At 55.8% G+C, this 21,961-nt stretch overlaps 6 protein-coding genes across 6 annotated transcripts; 5 read left to right on the top strand and 1 right to left on the bottom strand.

The window, feature by feature from the left end:
* Nucleotides 1-225: 225 nt before the first annotated feature.
* Nucleotides 226-1,425, top strand: BKCO1_5000064 (uncharacterized protein; the record flags this gene model as incomplete). The annotated part of the gene is made up of 1 exon (XM_020276659.1): nucleotides 226-1,425. The coding sequence occupies one exon, from the start codon at nucleotides 226-228 to the stop codon at nucleotides 1,423-1,425; it is 1,200 nt and encodes a 399-aa protein (XP_020127520.1).
* Nucleotides 1,426-3,213: 1,788 nt separating this feature from the next.
* Nucleotides 3,214-8,450, bottom strand: BKCO1_5000063 (ankyrin repeat protein; the record flags this gene model as incomplete). Its single annotated transcript, XM_020276658.1, has 7 exons — nucleotides 3,214-3,447; nucleotides 3,503-7,182; nucleotides 7,257-7,431; nucleotides 7,479-7,775; nucleotides 7,828-7,878; nucleotides 7,935-8,166; nucleotides 8,221-8,450. 7 exons carry the CDS (start codon nucleotides 8,448-8,450, stop codon nucleotides 3,214-3,216), a joined length of 4,899 nt encoding a protein of 1,632 aa, XP_020127526.1.
* Nucleotides 8,451-9,994: 1,544 nt separating this feature from the next.
* On the top strand, nucleotides 9,995-11,901 carry BKCO1_5000062 (sodium potassium calcium exchanger 1; the record flags this gene model as incomplete). The annotated part of the gene is made up of 2 exons (XM_020276657.1): nucleotides 9,995-10,604; nucleotides 10,664-11,901. The coding sequence occupies 2 exons, from the start codon at nucleotides 9,995-9,997 to the stop codon at nucleotides 11,899-11,901; spliced, it is 1,848 nt and encodes a 615-aa protein (XP_020127525.1).
* A 1,423-nt stretch (nucleotides 11,902-13,324) lies between these two features.
* On the top strand, nucleotides 13,325-14,881 carry BKCO1_5000061 (uncharacterized protein; the record flags this gene model as incomplete). The annotated part of the gene is made up of 2 exons (XM_020276656.1): nucleotides 13,325-13,919; nucleotides 13,983-14,881. 2 exons carry the CDS (start codon nucleotides 13,325-13,327, stop codon nucleotides 14,879-14,881), a joined length of 1,494 nt encoding a protein of 497 aa, XP_020127524.1.
* A 1,539-nt stretch (nucleotides 14,882-16,420) lies between these two features.
* Nucleotides 16,421-17,842, top strand: BKCO1_5000060 (uncharacterized protein; the record flags this gene model as incomplete). Its single annotated transcript, XM_020276655.1, has 1 exon — nucleotides 16,421-17,842. The coding sequence occupies one exon, from the start codon at nucleotides 16,421-16,423 to the stop codon at nucleotides 17,840-17,842; it is 1,422 nt and encodes a 473-aa protein (XP_020127523.1).
* A 1,380-nt stretch (nucleotides 17,843-19,222) lies between these two features.
* BKCO1_5000059 (uncharacterized protein) lies at nucleotides 19,223-20,800 on the top strand (the record flags this gene model as incomplete). The annotated part of the gene is made up of 3 exons (XM_020276653.1): nucleotides 19,223-19,346; nucleotides 19,405-19,736; nucleotides 19,859-20,800. The coding sequence occupies 3 exons, from the start codon at nucleotides 19,223-19,225 to the stop codon at nucleotides 20,798-20,800; spliced, it is 1,398 nt and encodes a 465-aa protein (XP_020127518.1).
* Nucleotides 20,801-21,961: the final 1,161 nt, after the last annotated feature.

The following is a 21,961-nucleotide window of genomic DNA, read 5'->3' as shown; positions in this document are numbered from 1 at the left end:
TGCGGTGAGCGTTTAGCATGAACATTACTGGGTGAAATGCTCGGCCTTCACCTAACTCTAAGGTGGCTCAATGCCCCAGTGAAACTGACAGATAACCTGCTTGTGATTGTGCTGCAAGCGAATCCGACACTTGGCCCTGTGACTGCTGTTCGGCCCAGATATTCTGGAAATATATTTAACCAACCACCGCACCCAGCCGTGCTCTTGAACAAGACGACACAGACCATGAACTCACCCGCAAACATGAACGCCGCACAGAACGAGATGGACACCAGAGTCACGATGATGCTGAACAGAGCCTTCACGCTGGCCATCAACCACCTCGACGGTGAAAGTCAGCAGTTTGCCCGCGACCTGCACGCCGCCAGCATCGAATACTACACCAACGGGCCGCAAGCCATCAAGACCAGCATGGCCAGCCTGATCCAATCCAGCTCCGACGTCCCCCGCGCCACCGCCGCCGCCATCAACCTCCTCGTCGACGCCATCATCAACAACACGCCGCACGGCGCCACCAGCCCCCCCTCCAGCCCCGCCAACACCAGCAGCAACAACACCAGGCCCCCCACCCAGGCCATCCAATGCCTCCGCGTCATGCTCGACGACGCCCGCGCCCAGGCCACCTGGGAGCGCACCACCCTCCGCCCCGCCCCAAACACCACCACCCCCGGCAACGGCAACGGCGGCCCCACGCCCTTCTACACCACCCTCTTCACCCCGGGCGGCCGCTACCTCCGCCCCGCCAACACCACCACCACCAACGCCGGCGGCAGCGCGGGCACAGGCCCTAGCCAGGCCTTCGACCAGCACGCCCGCCTCCACAACACCCTCTTCTGGCACCGGGCCGGCGCGCGTGCCCTCCCCTTTCCCTACACCTGGCCGATGACCGGCGGCGGCGGCGGCAACGGCGGCGACAGCAACGGCGGCGACAACGACAACGACAACGGCGACGGCGACTGGGCCGACGCGCGCACGGTGGAGGCGCTGAACCGCGCGTGGCGGTACTGGCTCGCGCGGCTGGGATACGCGGATCCGCTGGGGGAGCACCGCGGGCCGTGGGCGCGGGAGGAGCGGGAGTTCGTCGCGGGGCTGATGGGCGAGGAGGGCGACGGCGAGGAGACGCGGATGCACGACGTGGAGGTCGTGGAGGCGCTGAATGCGGCGTTTGCGGGGAGGATGGTGAGCTTGAGGTGGATGGGGGAGGAGGTGGAGGTGGCGTTTAGGGCGAGGGGCGTGCTGGGGTTGAGGGAGGGGGTGGAGGGGGAGGGGGTGGCGGGGTGGAGGCGGGAGCGGTGGGAGAGGGAGTGGGAGGAGGATAGGGCGGAGGTGGAGAGGCGGGGGCGGAGGGGAAGGGAGGAGGAGGAGGAGAGGAGGAGGAGGGAGAGGGCGGTTCTGCCGGCTTGGTTGTGGGGTGCGCTGGGATGAGGGGGGTGGCGGGGGAGGATCAAGTAGCTTGGGTAGCTAGACCGCGGGGTTCGGGTAATTGGACACGAGGATCGTGAGCGTCTTGACCTGTGTTGTGCTTCTTTGTGAATTGTTTTGCCATACTTCTGCGAAGCTTCGCCGCCACCCTCTCGACACCACACTCTCTGCACCAACTATGATCTGCTCCTTACGAACCCACGTTTCTAGCTGACTAGCTGCAAGCTCCATTCTCGGCATGTAGCCAACAGCGCGGAGCTTGAACTACAAAGTCCACGATGCGTTCGCCTCCGATCCATGACTCAATACTCGCCACCCGCAGCTGCGCAACCGCCTGTGCGCCAATGCCGATTCTTGCGCTGATCTCGCTTGCGCACTGAATGACACATGTCGGACAGGTGGGTAGATAATCCGCAAACTGGACTGTCGGCATTGATTGAACCTTGCGGATAGGATCGACGCAAGGCCGCGATAATTCGCAACAGGCACAGGTGGAAACACCCACCAAGCGGAAGAGAGGTCTGACAACCCTCGGTTGATCAACACATTGCTAAGAGAGGGGGTCTATATACTCCAAAAGAGCAGCTGATTCGGCGTCACAGGCCATTGCAAGAACAGCCTCTTGAACGACTACCAGCGCAATCATCAGCAATGTCGCGGGATCGCGTCAGAGCAGCATCAAAACAACATATTTAGGCGACACGTTCTGACCTACATACAGATGCGCATGCCACACCCACTCGCCGGCCAACGATCAGCAGAGTCTGAGGCGGTACGAGATCCTACGCGGTGCCAGCCAACAGCCTTCCCTCCCGTCCCTGTCCACCTAATCGAAACGATCGCCCACTCAGCGAAGGCGATACCTAGGCATTTCCGACCGACCTACCCGAAAAATCACGATCGATCCACGAAGGCAGACTTTGTAGTCCTCTACAAAACATGACGGGACAGGACACATACCACAGACACAACGACTCCACCCCTCCCCTCCTCGGTCTCGGCCCCGAAAAAAAAAACCCCCCTTCCCTCAACCCACCCACCGCTCATCCCAAAGTACACCGACCCGACCACACACATGGGCGCGGCACGGCACGACACGATACGGCACGGCTCGGCGCAGCGCGGCACGGTGCGACGCGACGGGATGATCCCTTCACCCAGTGACGGGTTTTCCCGGAGAACAGCCGTTTTTTCCTGCTGTCTCTGGCATCGCGCGCGCCCTTCCGTCGGAAGCGAGCTAGCTGCTGCTCGGGGATCCGGTTGGCTAGGGAGGGAGGGGCCCCACATCACACACGCGCGATCGGCGGGCGGGGAACCACAAAAAACCTTGGGGGAACGTCGGGGAGTCGGGGTGTTGTGAGTGGTCGAGCGGGAGCGCGGCGTGTCGGAGGGGATGGGGGAGGGAAGCGGTTCTCGGGTGCTTAATGGGTGGATGGATGGATGCAGCGGTTCTTTGGGAATAAAGACGGTATGGTGGGGCGCGTGAGACTCGCGTTGGAGCAGCAAGGGGGCTTGTTTGCACACGCTTCATTGCGACCGTTGCGGCTGGCTGCCGTCGACTTCCGTCAGAGGTGACGCAGCGCATATGCCAAGAGCTATCACGAACTACACCTTGGAACAGTTTGAGGAGCGGAGAGAAAAGCGTGTGCCAGCTCGGCGGAATGAATCTTCGGCTTCTTTGCCTATTATCCTACTAGACTACGAAGCATGGTCGTTTCAGTTTGGATTTATACATGGAATTGAAGCCGGAACCAAATCTTTAAGTCAAAGTAGCCCTCCACGAGACTGACGCTAAGTGACAACGCACGAATCTTTCTGCGTCGTCGCTTTCGTACCTCGACGTCGAGATTTCGGCTTGTCACGGGAACTCGTAAGGTGGTGGTGGCTGCTTTTGCCTGGCTCGGGATAGGATCCATGAGTTTTATGCCTCGGGGTATTCGAATGGACAACATCTGTTCTATCATGTTCGGTAGCACGGCTGGCTTGAGGTGATCTCGGCTTGGGGATCTTGCGATGATCCTTTTCCTGCAAAGTCGTTTAGCATGTGCCAGTTCTACAGCCCTTGGACGAATCGACCGACCTTTACAGAGCTGTTCCTCGTGTCGTCGTGCTGCGATCGGCTTTCTGAGCTAGCAGTGTATATTTTCGGATATTGTGCGATACCTGGGATCATAGCATTGTGCACACCTTCCCTTAGGAATTCGCCCTGGCAGGTAGTGAGATAAGGGTTGGTTAAGGCACTTAGCCAAAGGCCGTATTGCACGAGTTTCTCGACCAAGCACTCTCGGCCTCCAACATCATCGTCGATATGTTCCGAGCTCTTCTCCTCAATGCTAAGACCGAAGCTCGACAGCTTTTGGAACAAATACTCCCAAGGCATCAAAGAGACAAGGACATTGACGACGCGCCATTCACGCCAGATAATTGCGGTATCGAGTGGCTCATATCCAAGATGGTCGCGATGCTTCGCATCGGCTCCAAGCATGACCAGCTGATGTACGAGGGCAGCGTCACCCAATACACAAGCGCGATGTAACGCCGTTTTGCCAAAAATGTCCCGATTGTGTATCATCGCCTCTGAGCTGACCAAATGCTGGATGAGTGATCGGTTCCCATTTCTAATCGCGAGCTGCAGGCAGGTCTGTCTGAACCCATCCAGCTCGCCCAAAGTGCTGCCCTGCCTCTCACTGAGATATTCGACCACACTTTGGTGGCCACTCTGCGAGGCAAGGTGAATGGGAAGTTTGTGAGCAGAGTCCCGCTGGCGCGGGTCGGCGCCGCTGAGAAGGAGCGCTCGAGTTGCAGACAGATTGCCAAATATTGCCGCGTAGTGCAATGGGCTGCGGAAGCGCCTGTCCAGAATATTTACCGAGTAGTGGCCCCTTCCGATGTATTCTTCGATAAGCGGAGCCTTTTCCCACATGGCAAGAAAATGGATGACGGTCATGCCATCCCGGTCCGTCCCTCGGTCGATGACACCATCGTCAAGAAGGATTCTCAGCGCTGCTGTGAAGCCTTGCTCCGCCGCAATATGAACCGCACTGCGGCCATGTTTGTCGCTGATCAAGGGATCGGTGCCCTTTCCAACAAGCCTCTGCACTGCTGCGCGGTTTCGATGCAGCATCGCTAGGTGTAACGCAGTCAGCCCGTCACGATCCTGACGATCTAGCCACGCTCGAGGTTTCCCTGATATGTCAACTGTGTCCATGCTCCAGAGATTCTCGACCGACCAGTGCAGCATGGTGCGGCCTACGTGATCCCCTTCCACATCCTTCGCCTTGTATCGTGTGTAGAGTAGCTTCACAAGATCCTCCCAGTTTTGGTGAGCACAAAGGTGGAGCAGGCTGTATCTCCCCGTGTCTCGGAAACCATTCACTTCGTCCGTCTTTTGCAAGAGCATCTCTACTTTCTGTCGCCTCCCACGGAATGCGTACTTTGTGAGCGCGTTGAACCCATCTCGATCTACGTCGAAGATTTGACCCGGATCTTTCTCTATGATGGATGCTTCGAGATCGCATATACCGTTATCGATCGCATGTTGTAGCAGGTTTGCGTTACTCCACTCCGATGGGATGCTACCAGGTCTGGAGAGGTTTTCGAGTCGGCGTAAAAGGGCTAAAATCACATGGCCTGGCTGACGCGTGCGAAATGCCGTCTCCATGGGTGTGACGCCTTTGTCATCCTGCAATGTGAGGTCGAGATTCCGATGCTCCTGAAGAAGACACTTGACAACCTCTTCCTGCTTCTCTATGAAAGCTGCATGGAGAGTGGTGTACCCGCTCGTTCCCTGTGTGTTGAGATCTGTCCGAGAGTCTTGCAGCAGCTCCAGAGCGAAGCTTGGCCGTTTCGCCAAAATAGCGGCCTGAATTGGCTTGTCCGCTTTGGGATTACCTCTATTTGGGTCCGTCTTGCTGCTCGCAAGCAGCGTGCGGAACGACTGTGTTCGGGACAATGCAATGGCCCAGTGTAGCGGGGTCCATCCGTGTTTGTTGACCTCATTCACGTCCTCCCCAGCCTGTATCAGACGCAGAATTATATCCGGAAAATCACCAAACTGCATCGCAAAGTGCAACGGTGGCTCTTCGAATGTTTCAAGCAGCTGCCAATGACGGCTGGGAAGTAGCAACCGCGCCTCGGAATCGGAGAACAGCACGCTGCCAACCAACCGGAAGTACTGGGCGCCGGGAGCTATAATGAAAGACCCCAACAAGTCCCTGGTGCGGCGTGCTTGCGGACCGGCAGAATCAACGTGTAGCATCCAATGCTTTATGGCATAAAACGGGCATCCGAAGTCAAGGAACCATCTGATGTGTCCCTTGCTGACAAATGCTTTTACCCTCTCTCGCCATGGCAGGTTGAATGGGAACTCAATCCGGGCAAGGCTTCTTTCGAGTTGTAGCCTGTGGGACTGCCTCCCAAACTGAGCCCAGCTGAGCAAGAGCAAACACTTTTCCGCTAACTCAGCATGGGCGTTCGCCAAACTCGTCGAAAAATAGGCAGGGATACCGATTGAGGGATCGTCGGCAATGAGAACATCTTTAACTGATTGGTGGATGAATGTCACCCGATTCCCAAGATCCAGTGTTAGAATGCTGCCACAAAACTCGGATAGCTGCTCCGCATATCTGGTGTTCATCTCGTCCATGACCTGTTCAAAGTGGGAATGTCTTTCGTTCAAAGTGACGAAGAAGTGGAGGTCTTTCAGGCTGAAGGGTTGTTGCGCAGCGAGGACACAGTTGAAAGTTGATTTTGCCACAGGTATGAAGTGAGCTGGTATGCGCCGGAAGACCTCGACATAAAGCGAACCAAGATCGGCAGTGAGGTTTCGCATCTTGGAGACTCGCCTGGAGAACTCGTCCCTGACCTGTGGCAGTCCGCGCCTGGAGAAATTGGCCAAAGCTAGATGGGCGTGCAGGAAGTTACCACCCGAGATATCCAGGACTTCATCTTCCAGCTGTTTACGTAGCTGTTGAGACACTGGAAAATGGGCAGAGATGGCCGCACAAAGCTGTCCAACCTGTGCAGTGACAAAGTCGTCCACGTCCCGCATAGTGTCCTCGCCCATGATGGATATGTAGTCCGGCTGTATCTGCTGCTGGAATTCTGATTGGATCTTCGAGCGGGCTGTAATTAAAATCTTCATCCGTCCAACAGAGTCCGCTTGCAGCAGCCTTTCGAGGCAGGAAAACGCCGTGTTGTATGCGATTGGTTCCAGCTCATCGACGGCATCGATCACAATCCAGAACTTGAATCCTCGGGCCTTTGTGATGAGCGTGAGCAAGACTTCTAGTAACCTGGGGCAAGCCGCCTCATCCGAAGTGGCGAGAACTTCATCCTCTCCGATTTTTCCCAGCAACTCGGAGTCAAAGTGTTGGAACAAGTGATGGTTGGCTCTTTCCTGGAAAATTTGAGCAAGTATCGAGCGTAGCAGGTGTCTAGATGTCCGCAAGGCTGGAATTTTATTATCGCAAAAGAAGAACGTGACGTTTTGGACAGATCCAGAGTCGCGGGGCTGGTCATCCAGTACTACTTTCAGGTATTGGACGAGGTGTTTGGCCATAACAGACTTTCCGGATCCAGGAGGGCCGTGGATCCACAAACACTTGGACTGCAAATCTTTCGTCCATGTATCAAATGCGGCATTGCGAGTAATCCAGTTGCAAGATGAGGAGCGCCAACGGTCTTTGATGGTTTTCAGGACTAATTCCCAGTCGCCCGCGGCCAGGAATCGGAGAAACCTGACCTCAAACTTGTTCAGATCTACATACACAGGCAATTAGACGATATGCTCCGAGTAATGCCCAACCCTGCACCAGGGCTGCGCCTTCACGTACGATGTTCGCTCTGCTGTCCGGTAGCCACCTCAACGAGGTCCAAAATAGCATCTAGCACTAGAGCGTAGTTCTGGTTGCTCGAAGTCAGGAACTTGCAGATCTCCCGGTGATCTGCCTCCACCGGAACGGACCGCTCGTTTGGGAGATGGAGGATGGCCGAGTGCTCGTCAACAACCTGTCTTGGTTAGCCTGTAGTAGTGCCGTAGATAGGTTTAAGCTTACCAGAGAATTGATGCCTGCCATCTTCCTTCTTTCGTAGAAAGAGTATATGGCGAGAGACTTCGCTCGTTCAACAAAAAGCTCGCAAAGTCTGCCCAGCGTTTGCGACTTGGGCTCCAGATCATGGAGGATGTCCGTTCGAACTTTCGAGCCGGCGAAGACGTTGACAAATCTGCCCAGTACTTTGGACCAATACGCCACATCTGCTCCTCTATGAGGCGTTCCCATGAAGATTATGCCGATAGTCGAGTCCGTGAACCACCCGTGCAAGTCGCTTCTGGCATGAGCCAAGATGAGGGCCTGCGCCATTCTGGTGAGCGCATGATATCAGAACAGTGCTTTATTCCCATACCTGTTTCAAGACGATGCCTCCAAGACTGTGGCATACGAACATTGTTTTTCGCTAACGACCAATCAACACCAAAAGGAAAGGGAAAGCCTTTGGGGTGTTCCAAATACCTTCAAGTCAATTCTGGCGCGTCTCCTATTTGCCCTCAACCTGTTGAGCAAATCCAGTGCAAAATCGTCGATGCGAGATGCCGAGCCACTGAACGCAGCGGCGGAGTTGTATCCAAAGGTCAGAATCCTGGCTTCCGGTACAGTCTGTGGCAAAAAGTCTCGTAGCCATAAACGCTCGTCTGCGGTCCATGTTCGGAAAGCGCCGCCACCGAGCCCATGGACAGCGACAATGCTTCTTTGTGTCAGCGCAGTTGCAGAGAAGAGTACGTGAAATAGAGTGACGTACTCGACTTCCGTCTGGATGGTACAGGGCTGCCCATCTGGTGTTGCAGGCCAGAGTTCGAACAAGCCGAAACTCTGCACTTCTTCCAGAGGCGAGGAATCTGTCTCAGCGTCGTCGTCCCCTTTTGAAGGCAACAAGGCCACTGCCTGGCGCTCGTCACCCGCCGAAGTATCCTCTGGCGGGATGCCCGAGTTACTTTTATTTTTGTGTCGCTTCAGTAACGAAGGCGGCATGACTGCGCAGCAATGCCTTGAACTTCAAAATCGGGAAGTCGAAGTGTTGCAGTCATTGTCAGACTCAGCGGCGGGTCTTGTATTTCAATCAGCCCCGCGAGGCTGAAAGGTTGCATTGCCTGATCACGTTTCACACGTCTTAGGTGCAGGTGGCTTGATACTATTAACTTTGCGATAATGAGGGGTGGTTGAACAGGCCTATAGGAGCACCGAATTTGTCGGCTAAGACGTTCTGGATCGTGCTTACCTGCATCGACAAGACGCCAATTTGAGCTGACGTATCTCATTGGTTGCTGGGGTCGGAATCGTCTCTGCCAGCTGCAGCCACAGACGGAAATATCTACTGTTCTCAGCCCCCACTCTCCGCTTTCAGGTAGCCGACGTAGTCAGACCCCTCGGCTCTGACCCCTCTCTTCATTCAGCCCGCCCTTCAGAGACGTGCGCGCCAGCCTAACCCCCCCTAGCCTTTATTTTCAAACAATGTCTATGTTATCTCAGCCAGCTCTTCGAAGGGAAGAACAGCCCGCACGTTAGTCATATCTGATGGCTACAAAAACATTTCTTTTTTCGATGGTCTCGAAACTGGGGGCTGTCGTCTGGCGCTAGCGCAGTTTCATACGCAGAAGTTGTTGAACACCAAAAGTCTGTCCTCCCATATGTATGGCCTGCGTTCGACGTTAGCATCGACAGCATGCTGCTGACGACGGACAACGGCGGCCTGTCTCTGCATTCCGTCGGATGAGGATCGGCGCGGGACATGCGGGTTAACTACGCGAGCATCACGCCTTCGGTGGCGCGGATCCTGGAGCCGGATGTCATAGCCTCGCTGCACGGCTTGGGACTCGGAGGAGAGGCGGCCTCGGCGCGGGACGTCACGCTTTGGGGCCTGGAAAACAGACAAACCTTTAATGCTGAAAGAACCAAACATGATATTCGTGGTGATTGCTGCTTCCATTGCTGCGGGGTATACTCTTTATGCACAAAGTGGACAAACAGGAATACGCTCGTTTTTGATTTAGGGCAATTGTTGGAGCAGCAACCTGGTGACATCCAAGAATATCATGTCAGATACATGTGAAGCATTAGCGACTGTGGGAAGCGAATTCAAAGGTCCAGAGAATCACCGCCACTGATGTCTACGAGTGAAGTTGAAATCTACCTCATGGATTGGCGGGGATGTCAAATCGCCGCAACAGCACTACAGAAGCTCCGATCAGCAACAGACCAGCATGGAGTAGAAAGCAAGCCAAAGGTCCCATAAAGCAAGGTTGGCACGTGACACTCGCGCGGAGGAATCCTCGCTGTCACTGCACGTGATCGAGAGACGCTATCTGACTGTCGCAAAGGAGTAGAGCAACTTTGCAGGCGGCAGGGCGCAAATCTGCTTCGGGCGCAATGGCGCTCATTCGTTCATGCGCAGATGTTTTTCACCCTTCGCGGACTCGCGCTCCTCCACCACAATACAACGTCACCACCCGCGCCCAAGTCACAGGCACACCCGCTCTGCTGTCACAGAAATCCCCATACCACAACGATTCATCGTCATGTCGGCTGCCCTTGGCTTCAGCTCGGGTGACTTGCCGCTCATCCCGGCGCGGCCCGCCGGCGGCGAGTCGGAAGGCTCTATCGAGCTCGGCACTGAAGATTCAGACACGGACAGCAGCATCTCGGTCGAAGGCAGCAACTTCGAAGAGGAGACATCCTCGCTTCAAGGTGGATCCGACGGTGGTGTCCCGATCACCGAAAACGAACACACTGCTGACGAAGATAACGTCGAGGATGACCATGTTGGAAGCGAGCATGACGAACCCGATTATGGCTACATCCTGGACGGCGACCGCGGCTACATCCATCCCGATGGCCGGGAGGAAGTTTGGTACCGTCAACCAGTCCTGAGCAATCCTGAAGCTCCAGGCTGGACTACTATCAACTCGGGTCCCCGTGGCCCACCTGCTTCATATGCTGAATACAGAGTGTTCGAAGATGAACCCGAAAAACCTGTTCCTGTCACAGGAAGTGAGGTCCAACTCGCAGCGGCATCGACCAGAGCGGAAATTGAGGAAATCATCTCGGCTGAGGAGATATGCAGCTGCGGGTCATCAAACCCACTGCTGCGCACCAACGATGAGCTTCCGTTTTTTGATCATGACAACGGTAAGCACCGCCTCCCCACTGTTTACTTTCGCGTCTCTAACACTGATCTTCTCACATAGGCTGCTGGACTGACCCGGCGGCTAAGAACCCGCAAAGGACCGCACAGCCGTTCGTCCCCTATGCTACACGTTTGAACATGGATAAGAAACGGAAGCAAGAAGCCATGCACGACACTGACGACAGCCCCACTCCTGGCGCAACTTGGCCAGAAAGCGAAAGTCCCAGCGCCATGGCCGTGAGTGCCGAAACCTCTGTGCCGCGTTGCGACCTACACTTCCCCATCACCGGCGTCCTCGACGACGACTGGAAGTTCATGCGCGGCTCACGCTTCATCAAACAGCGCCTGCGCCTTCCAATCGCGCTTGACAAGCCAGAGAACAGTACCGACGAGTACGATAACGACTCCGACTCCGACTCTGCCGCCGCCACCGAACACGAGCCCACAAACGTGCATTCCACGCCCCTCCACACCAGCGCAAGCATCCCCGTCGAAGCCGACAACCACCCCGCCGAAGACGCGAACGACTGGGAAACCGACGACGGCGAAGACCGCATCAACACCTACATCCAATACGTCGACCAAGCGTACCAGCTCCGCCTGATCGAGGACGACGCGCCGGCGCGCTGCCGCCGCATGAACATGCACGCCCCGCCCGCGAGCTGGGCGGACCGCAACGCCATCACCAAGCTCAACCGCTGGATCCACAGCTTCCGCGACCGCAGCAGCAAGCGCAACGCCGCCACGACTCTCCCCTCAACAACCACCCCCCCTCCAACCTCCCAGCCCACCGCGTCCGCGTCCTCCAGCACCAGCACCAGCACCACCCCTCCCCCCGCCAACCAGACCCGTGCCACCAAGTCCACGGCCAAACCCCGCAAAACGCGCCTCGCATGGACCCCCGCCGAGCTCGACGCCGTGTGCGGCGCCATGGTCGAGCAGCTGCGCGACACGGGGAGCTACAGCAAGCCGCGGCTGCTGGCGGTGCTGCGCGAGCGGTGGCCGGAGCGGCGGCGCACGCTGGCGGCGCTGACGCAGACGGTGCAGCGGTATGGGTTGGGGCGGGAGGCGAGGGGGGTTGTGTTCGGTGGTGGTGATGCTGATGTTGGCGGGGACGGCGGTAAATGGAAGGGGAAGGGGAAGGGGAAGGAGCGGGTGGTTGAGGTGGAGGATGATGAGGAGGAGGGGGAGGAGGATGGTGGGGAGGTGGCGGATTCGGAGGGGGAGGAAGACGAGGAGGAGGAGGAGGAGGATGATGATGATGACGATGATGATGCTGAAGATGGTGTGAGGGTGTGATTCATTGATGGGTTTGCGCTGTCGGGCGTTGCCGGGCTGCTCGGTGCGCTGTTCTCGATCGGTTTGCGGGCTTGGTCCACTTCGTTGTCAGAGGAGGGTTTGCTTGGTCGCGGCGATATGGCGCAGGCATAAGAGTCTGGGGTTCGTACGGGAAAGGGTAATATTTGCTGGGAGAGAGTAGCGGACAGCTTTCACACTCGTTCAGCCCAGTCATGAGGGTGCAAAGTTCGGTAGAGCTGCCATACAGCGGATGGTCGGCAGATTTTCAGCGAAGAGGCCTGTAAAGGCGAGATGGAGTTGCATATCCTAGCGCTTTGCTTTAGCTATCGGCAGCGATTCATAGGCAGTGGACGGTCACAATGGGCGGTTTATTTCATCAGTAGCCCCAGGCGACAACCCATCGTGTCGTAATTCCAGATATCTCACAAGTAAAAGACTTAGCGAAAAACCTGGGGAATCGGCCGGAATCTAGACTGCGATCTCTCGAATGCTCCGTGACCGGTCACTGTTTGCTGTCAGGAACGGGGTGGATGTGTGACATGGTCGCAAACATCCAGTGACCGCCGCTCATTATGGAGATAAAACACACTACATCAGAGCTTGCTACAAAGCCTAGAGCAGAATTATACAGATTTTATAGCGCTGCGTGTGATCACCACCAGATCAAAGCAAACTGGATATCCAAGAGCGCAAGAGACTGGCGCCTGACTATATTACCGTTTCATGGAAGCGCGGGATCAGGCTTCGCGACCGCAGAAGTTCTTTTCCAAGCTCAAAAGCTCCTGTCATCAGCAGCAAGTGGGTGGGCGGCGCCGGCGGCATGGCTGAAGTGACATCATCGCGGAGCGGGTCGCGGTGAGGTCGCGTCGGGCGCCGAGCCTCATATATCGTGCCCTCTTGACTTCGCTCTCCGCTCTTCAAGGAAGACGAGTTGCAAGTCGCGACGGATACCTTCATCCGAAATACTCAGCTCTCGCGAGCGCGCGTTATCGCCGTCCATCAGCGGGAGTGCAGCTCAGTGACGCCGCGGCGAAGCAGCGCCCGCTACCCTCCAGGCTACCACATTCGGGCGCACCTTTCACGTCTCCGTTGACACGGGCCACCATCGCTCGCTCTTGGCACAGGGTCTCTCGGGGCGGGCATGCCCTTAAAACGTCCGTAACTTCGCGCTGACCTTCCGCCTCTCTTCTACACTCTACACCCACAAACTTTGCCCGCTGCGCACTGCGATTGCACCCACCCGCCGCACGTCTTTGCTCTTCGCCTTCATTGGTATTGACTCTTCTGTATGACCCGCTATGCTCTCTTTGCTCTACCTCAACTGACGACTCCCTTCCTCCACCCAGGTGTCGCAAACGCGACCACAACCACCTCACCTCCAACTTCACCCACAACCGCACAGCTTCGTGTTGCTTCAGCCAAAATGGCCCGCAGCCCCAACTCTACGGTCAAGAAGCGGGCTACCCGTCGCAGCATGCATTCCGGCCGCACGGGTCCTCAGCGTTCCTCCTACGTCCCGCAACGCAGCTTTGCTCCAGCCGGCTATTTTCACACCTTCCGGCTCACTGATGGTCTCGCTGAGGTTGATGCTGATGGAGACTTCACTAACATGTCCAACTCTGCTTCCGAGTTGGATGCCCTCACCTCACCTTCGACCAACCATGACTACCTCACTTCCAACACCATCTATGATGACAGCATGGACTATGAGACATTCACCTCCATGCTCAACGACGATGATGGTATGGAGGATGACTCTGACTTCGACCTGAAAGATGAGATGGACGTCGAGGTCTCTGGAAGTGAGGCCGAGGCTACGGCTGTCCGCTGGGATGTGAAGCTCAACTGTCCGGCTCGCCCCATGTCCAAGCCTTGCGCTGACATTGTCAACCCGGGCCCTCTTGGACCTTACTCCAAGTGTCTTTGCGGTCAGCTGAGGGGCGGCAACCGTGTTTCCTACCGCCATGCAAAGAAGTGGCACTACAAGGGCCCCAACTTCACCTTCGACGAGAAGGCCGGTAAGTCAGATTCATGCGCCGAGTAACCCTTTCTTTGACTGATCATGGACCCTTCACTTCCAGGTGCCTATGTCGCCCCCAACGCTCCGGCCTTGTCTACGCCCTTTCACACGTTCGAACTGGGCGGCAGGACCATCTGCCAGCCGGTGACCGTCTCCAGGGAAGACTACATCCTCGGCAAGCGCGGTGCCAACCTCTCCGCCGAGCGCACCGTTCCGCAGTGTGCTCACTTCCCAGTCACGGGCCTTCTCAGCTACAACGTGCCCTTCGTGAAGGGCCGCATCTGCACCCGCACGCCCAATGCGCAGTGCCTCGTAACTCGCATCCAGGACCAGGCTCGCTTCCTCTGTCTCATCGAGAATGAGATCCGCCCTGACGGCGCCATTCGACGCCGCATGAACATCCATGCCCCGCCGGCGAACTGGGACGACCCGGCGTCCATCTCCCACCTCAACCGCTGGCGCGCCCAGTTCCGTCAGCGCAAGCTCCGCATCACCTCTCGCAAGCCACGCACGAAGTGGTCTGACAGTGCCTTGAACTACCTCGTCGAGCGCCTCGCCCGTGACCCGTCCACCTACCGGTCCGAGCTGGCGCGCCACGTCAGCAGGCACTTCGGCATCAAGCGCAGCGAGCACGCCGTCTCCTGCGCCATTGACAACCACAAGCTCCGCCTTCGCGCCGAGGAGCTGCGCAGCCAGTGGGAGGCGGATGGCCTCTTCTCCAAGTTCGCCGAGAGCGACAGGGAGATCCTGATGGACGACTACGTTGAAGAAGAATGTGCCAACGAGTCTAGCGACGAGTCTCCTGAGGTCACGATGGAGGACCTGGACGAGAGCGACAGCGCGGAAGAGCCCCAAGACGCGATCTTCAAGCCTTTCACCGATCGCAAGCAGACACCCAAGGTCCTTTCCAAGGCCATGGCTGGTAGCGCCAACCCCCACATGTCAGATTGGGGTCTCTAAACGCCTCACTCGGCGGCCACTTGCCCCGACACCGACCGTTAGCCTGCTCACGGGTACAAAAAGCTGTTACTACGAAAACTGGTGCCTTTACTTCCCTTTGTTTCATTTGTTTTCTTTGCGGTGGAACACGAACAACCAGCAGCTGCTTGCTGTAACATTACCGGTTTCCATCCGGCTTGCTTTCCTCCACCACGCGAGCAGATCATCCGTCGAGATCTGCCCTGACAAAGCCTTAAGTCCTTTGCAAGGATATGCACCAACGATCGAATTGCATCAAAATTTCGTTCTGTCTTGATTCTCTTGTTCGATATTCATTCACGTTCAGCTTCGCTTCTCGACGCAACGACAACAACACAACTGGTCAATGGCTCTTTCGGATCACGACACGAACAAAGTTGTCTAACGTTGTTGTATTATTCCAACTTGGTCAGCCAGGTTCAGGATACGCACAGCGCTTTGGGTTTGGAGCAGGTCGACACGGGATCACCAACTGGTCGGCTTTGGGTACATTCCAGCGCACAGTATTTCAGTCCATTCCCTGTGGATATTGCTGACTTTGCTAAATTTCATGAGCCCGAAGTTTGCAGGCTTCATCATTCAACCGCCGTTAGCGGTTGCTTACTCTAATCTCTTATTTCTTTGTTTCCTATATCTTTCCTTTTCTTTCAATTTCCTGGTACATGGAATTGGGCCACGGGCTGGGAATACAAACTGGGCTCAACTAGGGTTTTTGCTTTTAACTCTTCATGCTTCAAGGGACGGGAAGGCCGATGATGAAGGATCTCGTCCTGAGCCGGACATGGCATGAGCCCTCCAATTCTCCTTCGTTCGGCTGCGAAAAGTACTCCAGTGTAGATCGAATTACTGAACTTGCTATAAAAGTAACGGAGTTCCTCCCGTGTCTTGCCCGGTGAACTCGTTGCTGGTCCAGCTTGAAGTGATGACCGGACCGGGGTGTGCCTAAGGGACCGCTCCAGTGAGATCGACCCTTCAGTCGCGGTCGCAGCCCGCCCAGCGGATAATCTTTGCAGAGAGCCTGTAGCGCCCGCTGCTGCCTCAGCTCGATGGATAGGCTTGCCGCACATATTGCGCAGCCCGGTGCGCATGCCGCTTCCGTGCTTCATATCCCGCCTTCCCAGATCTCCTCACCAAGCACTCGCAACGCAATCTGCAAAAGATCTTGCTCCCATACGCATCTCTTTCTGTCCATGCACCTGCCCTTTAATCCTTCTCTCTAAGCCCGAGACCCTCTTCCTCTACAACCGCGAACCATCAAAACACCACCAACAACAGTAAGCCCTCGTCCTCCAACAACGCGTCTCGCGTCTACACACTCACGCTCACCAAGCAGCAAACGCAAAACAACAGCGGCGCACCCGCCCATCCGACGGCTTACTCGCTCTTACGCGGTCGCTCACTCTCAGCCTCTCGCTCAATCTTACCCGCTCGCTCACTTTCACCTACTCGCTCACTTTCACCTGCTCGCACACTCTCAACCGCCCGCCCACTTTCACCAAGCCCACCGCAACAACAACAACGATGGACCAGCACCCCAAGCACCGCCGCCCGTCGCAGCCACGCATGCGCACGCCGTCCCCGCCACCTCATCAGCACAAGAACCACGAGCACGACGACCGCCCGTCGCAGCCGCTCGTGCGGACGCCATCCCCGCCGCCTCGTCAGCACAAGACTCACGAGCACGACGGGCAGGAGCAAACGCAAGCGCAAGAACAAAGCACCACCTCACCGTACGTCAACTCGCCAACCACCCCGGTCTACCTCTACATGGAGGCACGGATGCCATCCAATATCATGCCCTTCGACGCCACGCCCACGCGCGGCTACCGCTTCTCGACGCTGCGCGTGCCTGGACGCACGTATTCTTACGACGGACTGTTAATCAAGGCGGAGGACGAGGACGAGGATGACGAGGATGAAGACGTGGAGGCGGACAAGAGTGAGAGCAAGACGGACAGAGAGAAGCGCGAGCGCAACGAGCGTGCGGCGCGGCGCAGGTCGAGCCGCAGCGATGCGCCGAGTCCGACGGAGATTGCGAGGAGGAGGAGTGGTGGTGATGGTGGTGCGAACAACGGCACTACGTCTACTGCTGCGACCAAGCGCGGCCGGCGCAAGAGCACACCAAAGCAGCCCGACCACGACCAGGATGAGGTCTCGGACGAGACGACACCAGCGCCCAAGCGGGCTAGACGTGGCGCCGGTAAGGCTGAGACGGAGGCTGCGACTACGGCGACGGGTCGCGCGCTAGGCGGCGCCACCGGCCCCTTTGTCGTCAAGTCGGCCAGTGACTTGGTCTCGGCCTGCGAGGAGGTCGGAGCTCAAAAGGATGATCGGCGCCGTTCTGCGTCAATCTTGCAGCTGGGAGAAGGCCAGGTGATCACTTCTTCGGCGGCGGCTAGTACCACTACGTCTTACTGGCCAGGTATTAGCGATATCGACAACGACGACGAGCAGCGACGTCGCCTGAACAACGGCGCTATTGGAAACAACAGCGGTGACAACAAGAGCGGTCGTCGTCGTCTTCTACCTCCTCCTCGCTCTGCTGCTCCCCTGGGCACAATCTCCACAAGGCGCTTCGCAGCTTTCGAAGAACTTCCGCAACCGCCGCAATCGCAACCGCAACCGTCTTCGCCATCGCCGTCATCCTCCTCATCGACGTCCGACGTCCGCGCCAACATGTCTCCACCCATGCTCGACCACCCTTCGTCGAGGAAGCAGAACCAGCACCAGCGCAAGGCGAAAGACTACCGGGAAGTCTTATACGAGGGCCGTGGCCAGCGTTGCGTCTCGGACGGCAGCGCGCAGGGGCTGGAGTTCCTCAAGCCGCCGACGCCGCGCAAGTCGAAGGCCAGGACACGCATCACGACCATGCCGGCCGAGTTGATGAACAAAGTGCAGGTCGCCGCAGCGGCGGCGGCGGGAAAGAAGAGTGAGGAGAAGTAGGGTTGGAACGTAGGCGACGAGGGGATACTCTTTTGTTTGACTGGATTCTGGGTAGCATGGCTTCTTGAGACGTTTTGGCGGGGTTGATAAGGGTAATGTTTAATTGGGAGGATTGGGTCCTTTTCTTTGAAAGTTTTGGGCATGCAGCGTGGTTTGGGCCCTTGGGACTGGGGGTTTGGGCGGGAGATGCTTTGCGGGATATACCACTACAGCTTGTTTTCTTGGGGAAATGGAAAAGGTACGGGGCGAGTTGGATTGGACTTTCATAGCAACAATGTAAGCCAATTGCACGAAAAGGTTCAAAAGGTGAAAATAAGATTAATAAGTGAACCCTGTTAAGTACACGTAAAGGGCTACAACCTTCTGGCCCGCATGTAAACATGGCTCATGAACTATGTCTTTTTTTTGCTCTTTTCGACATAGACCCTACCCCACCTACACCTTGTATTTACTTTCTGAGTTGACATGAAGCGCCCTATGCGCCCAGTCATCACGGAAGCTATGGAGTACTTCGCCGCAATCTCCGTCGCTGAGGCGACATCCCATCTACGAAAGCCACCTATGAAGCATACGGCATGGTTTAGAGTAAAGCACAACCCTAGGAGGAGTTTTTACGGTGGGCAAACACTAGCCGAAAGCAAATCAATGAGCTTCCTGCTCTATAAGAAGCCGCGATATAGTCTGGAAATAATCACTGTAGTAGTCGCCCCATAACACGATAAGTATTCCCTTTTTCCAATATATGTCCCACCTCGTAGGTTGTCTATATACAATGGCGCAACACATTTCAACGCCTCCGTCAAGAGCTTTAGGATAATGACGTGCGCTTGAAGGTGTGAATTTACGTACTTGCGTGGATATTCTCGTTTTACGTCCTATGGACAGTTAGAGGGGCCTCTATGGACTTACTTTCAAAGTCTCCAGCTGCGGTTAGACAATGAAGTTTACTAGATACTGGGCAATTAGTGGCCGATTATTGCCTGAGCTCAAGTACACGGAGAAGCTCCAGTGCTCAGTTCGCCCCACCCGCTTCGCCACTCGCAATGTTGAGTTAACACACACTCACCTTGGAGACTTTCTGCACACCACCCTCAGCAGGTGCTACCATCAGCTGATGATCGGGATTCGCAGGGACTCGTTGATTGCAGCTCTTCTGCTCTGCTTCTTCCTCCACCTCAACTCCACCACCTTTCCAACAGCACTTCGCGCACACGCAGAAATCTTTGCCGCAACCGCCATTTGGACTGCAGAAACGGCCAAACCCGTCTTCTCAAGGCTTTCTTTCGCTATTCGCTTTGCGTCAGCGACAGCCTGCTCGCTTTGGCCCTGGTTCTTCACACAGCAACATTTCTCGTCGTAAGCTCCCACGCGCAACCAAGCATGACCAGATCCCATTTCCTAACCATCACAGCCCATCTAGTCCTATTGCAATCGGTTACCTTGAGTATGTCCCTGAACGCTAGCGGCATGTCGTCCGCTGCTGATGGCGCAAATGCGCTGTCCGGTAAGTTCATCTTCCTCCCCCCAGCATCGTGATCCAACACTGACGCTGGCGGTCACAGACACCATTTGCCTCAATTCCACTCTGACCAATGTCGGTCATCTCTTCAACCGACCGGTGCACCCGAACTTCATGTTGGAGTACAGTAACGTCCGTGCTGAGCCCTTCCCGCAGCCAGGACCCGTCGAGAAGGTGCTGCGGCAGATGCCTAACCCGGACTGCGATAACCAAGATGACATGGAGACTACGATGGTTCATATGAAGCGTGCTGTGCTCTCCGGAGTACAAGCGGACATCGCTGCCATGGCGCCGTCAGCTGCGGAGCAACCCAAGAGGTTTGCCGAGGTTCTGTACAGAAACGTATACATTGATGCGGATCAGAACACTATCGCTGTAGAAGAGGAACTTCCTGCCCTCCAGCACAATGAAAGCAAGTCAACCAAGGACGAGGCAAAAGGAGCAAGAAGCCTACAATGACGAAGAAGCCCGTTTATATCATACAAACACGCGCTCAGAAGAACCGCCAGAGCAATAGTCAGACCGCCCAGCCTCTTTCTGAAGCCCAGCAGACTATCAAAGCATCAGCCACTGCATCAACAGCACTACCTACGAACGACCTTACCTTCAACATCGGAGCCTCAACCCAGCAGCACAGTGGACATACAGCAAAATACTTGGCGGCTGCTGGCACACTAACGACACCTTCCAAGGCCGGCAGGGCCAGTGTGCAGATCGAGACCCAAACTGTCGGTCGGCATGCTAAGGCTATAGCCAAGGCCCAGCAGCCCGCCATTGCGCTGCCAGCCATTTTAGTACCATCTACAGCCACCATAACCGCAAGCTCGATCCAGGAACAGATTAAATGCCGCCTAACAGACGAAGAGGCTGCTTCCATGCTGATATCCCTTTTCGAGTTTGGCACCAGTGTGGGGGTTACCACTGGCCAAACCACAACAGAGCGGCAGTGTGAGGAGATCATGATCAACAAAGAGGCCGCTACTTTTTCTTATTCCTTGTCGAAACCCAATCACGTTGTTGCAGCCTCTGGTAATAACATTGCAGGTTCCGGCAGTACTAGCAATGCCGCCAGGCAGGACACTCCCACCCATCCTACTAGATCGTACCGGCTCGGTCTGCTTTCCATGCCTAGGCCCGGTGCTGTCATCTTCCATTCACTGAAGAAGACGAAAGCCAATGAGGACATTGGGGCCGGTGAAAAACGGAATGCAAATAAGCAGAAGACTACCAATGATGCGGCAACGAGTCAGGAGCATCGGGGCAAGAAGCGCGGCCGTGACAGCCAGGGTCAGAGCATCACCAAAGATGCTACGAGGGTGGAGGAGCACCAAGCCAAAAAGCGCCGCCATGTTCAACAGGACCAGTCCAAAGTCAGCTCGAAGACACCTCTTTCGCCTTCCCCTGTTCCTACCAGTAGCAACAAAGCCACCAAGAAGTAGGTGCGCAAGCAGAGCACCGCTGAGCAGTCGATGAATAAGGAGCCAAGCCAGCCTGCCATCGATCCACAGAACCAGTCTCCGGATCTTCCCCTCCATCGGCCTCTCAGACGAAGCGGGAGGAACAAGAAAGTGGAGGAGAGGGCTGCTGCAACGGCCGGAGAGCTGAAACGGATCTATACCAACCAAACTGATGTGCTCTCTGACATGTACCAGGCCGACAATGCGGAGCGCGCCCCCAGGCTCTAGGAGGAGGGGGAGGGGTGGTGAGGCCAAGGAGGGATGTGTCTGGGACGGATGGTATTTTGGAGAGGAGGGATACTGAGGGAGTTGGGGTTTGCGCCGAGGTCGAGGGTGAGTGGGGCTGGAAGGGGATGAGATGGGAGCGGAGAAAGTGGTCGAGGAGGATGAGGATCTGTGATTCTCCCGTGTCCAATGTGCTGGACTTGGGGACGAATAGCAAGCCCCGAGAAGTTTGGCTTGGACAGTGTTTTCAGAGAAACCGTGAGCTTGATGTAGGAGTTTGATAACGGGTTGCCAGGTACACACAGGTTGAGTAACGGGAAAACCAAGAATGGAGGCGGTTCTTGTCATGGATTTTGTTTAGCTCTCGAACCGCATGGCGAGCGGTTGCAATATTTGCCAAATCAGGCACGGAGTAGTATTTGCTTTTTCCTTTCCCTTCTGATTTATGAACTTTCAAGCAAGTAGTGTAGCAAGTGGCATTAACCCCTTACACATCTAAAAATTCTCGTCAGCAACGAGGTACACAGCGGGCTCTCCTTGAGTATAAAAATAGCTGTCAGATTATTGAATAGCCAATAGAGACTGGACCAAATTTATTACGTTCAATTCCGCTATGTAGAAACTTGCCCGCTTTTGAAATGACCCACAGCGAGTGAAGGTGCATTACCCTTATCGTTGGGACAATCATACATAACGCAGGACTGCGGAAATTCAAGTAGTGTTAAGGACTTTCTATGGTCCACATGGCCGCAATATGGAAGATTTCAGCAGTACCCTTGTTTATCCAGTGGACACGTCCAAATTTAAAACTTATTTGCAAGCATATTTATACGTTTGCGTAATTTCTATTGGTGTCTCATCCCTCAAACTGTTTACTCGTAGCACTATTAGTACAAAAGCTTGAGGAATGCCGACTTG

This window comes from Diplodia corticola (assembly GCF_001883845.1).
Source record: "Diplodia corticola strain CBS 112549 chromosome Unknown scaffold50, whole genome shotgun sequence".
NCBI classification, from domain to species: Eukaryota; Fungi; Ascomycota; class Dothideomycetes; order Botryosphaeriales; family Botryosphaeriaceae; genus Diplodia; species Diplodia corticola.
Note: the sequence above shows the minus strand (reverse complement) of the source record. Positions and strands in the feature narration are given on the sequence as shown.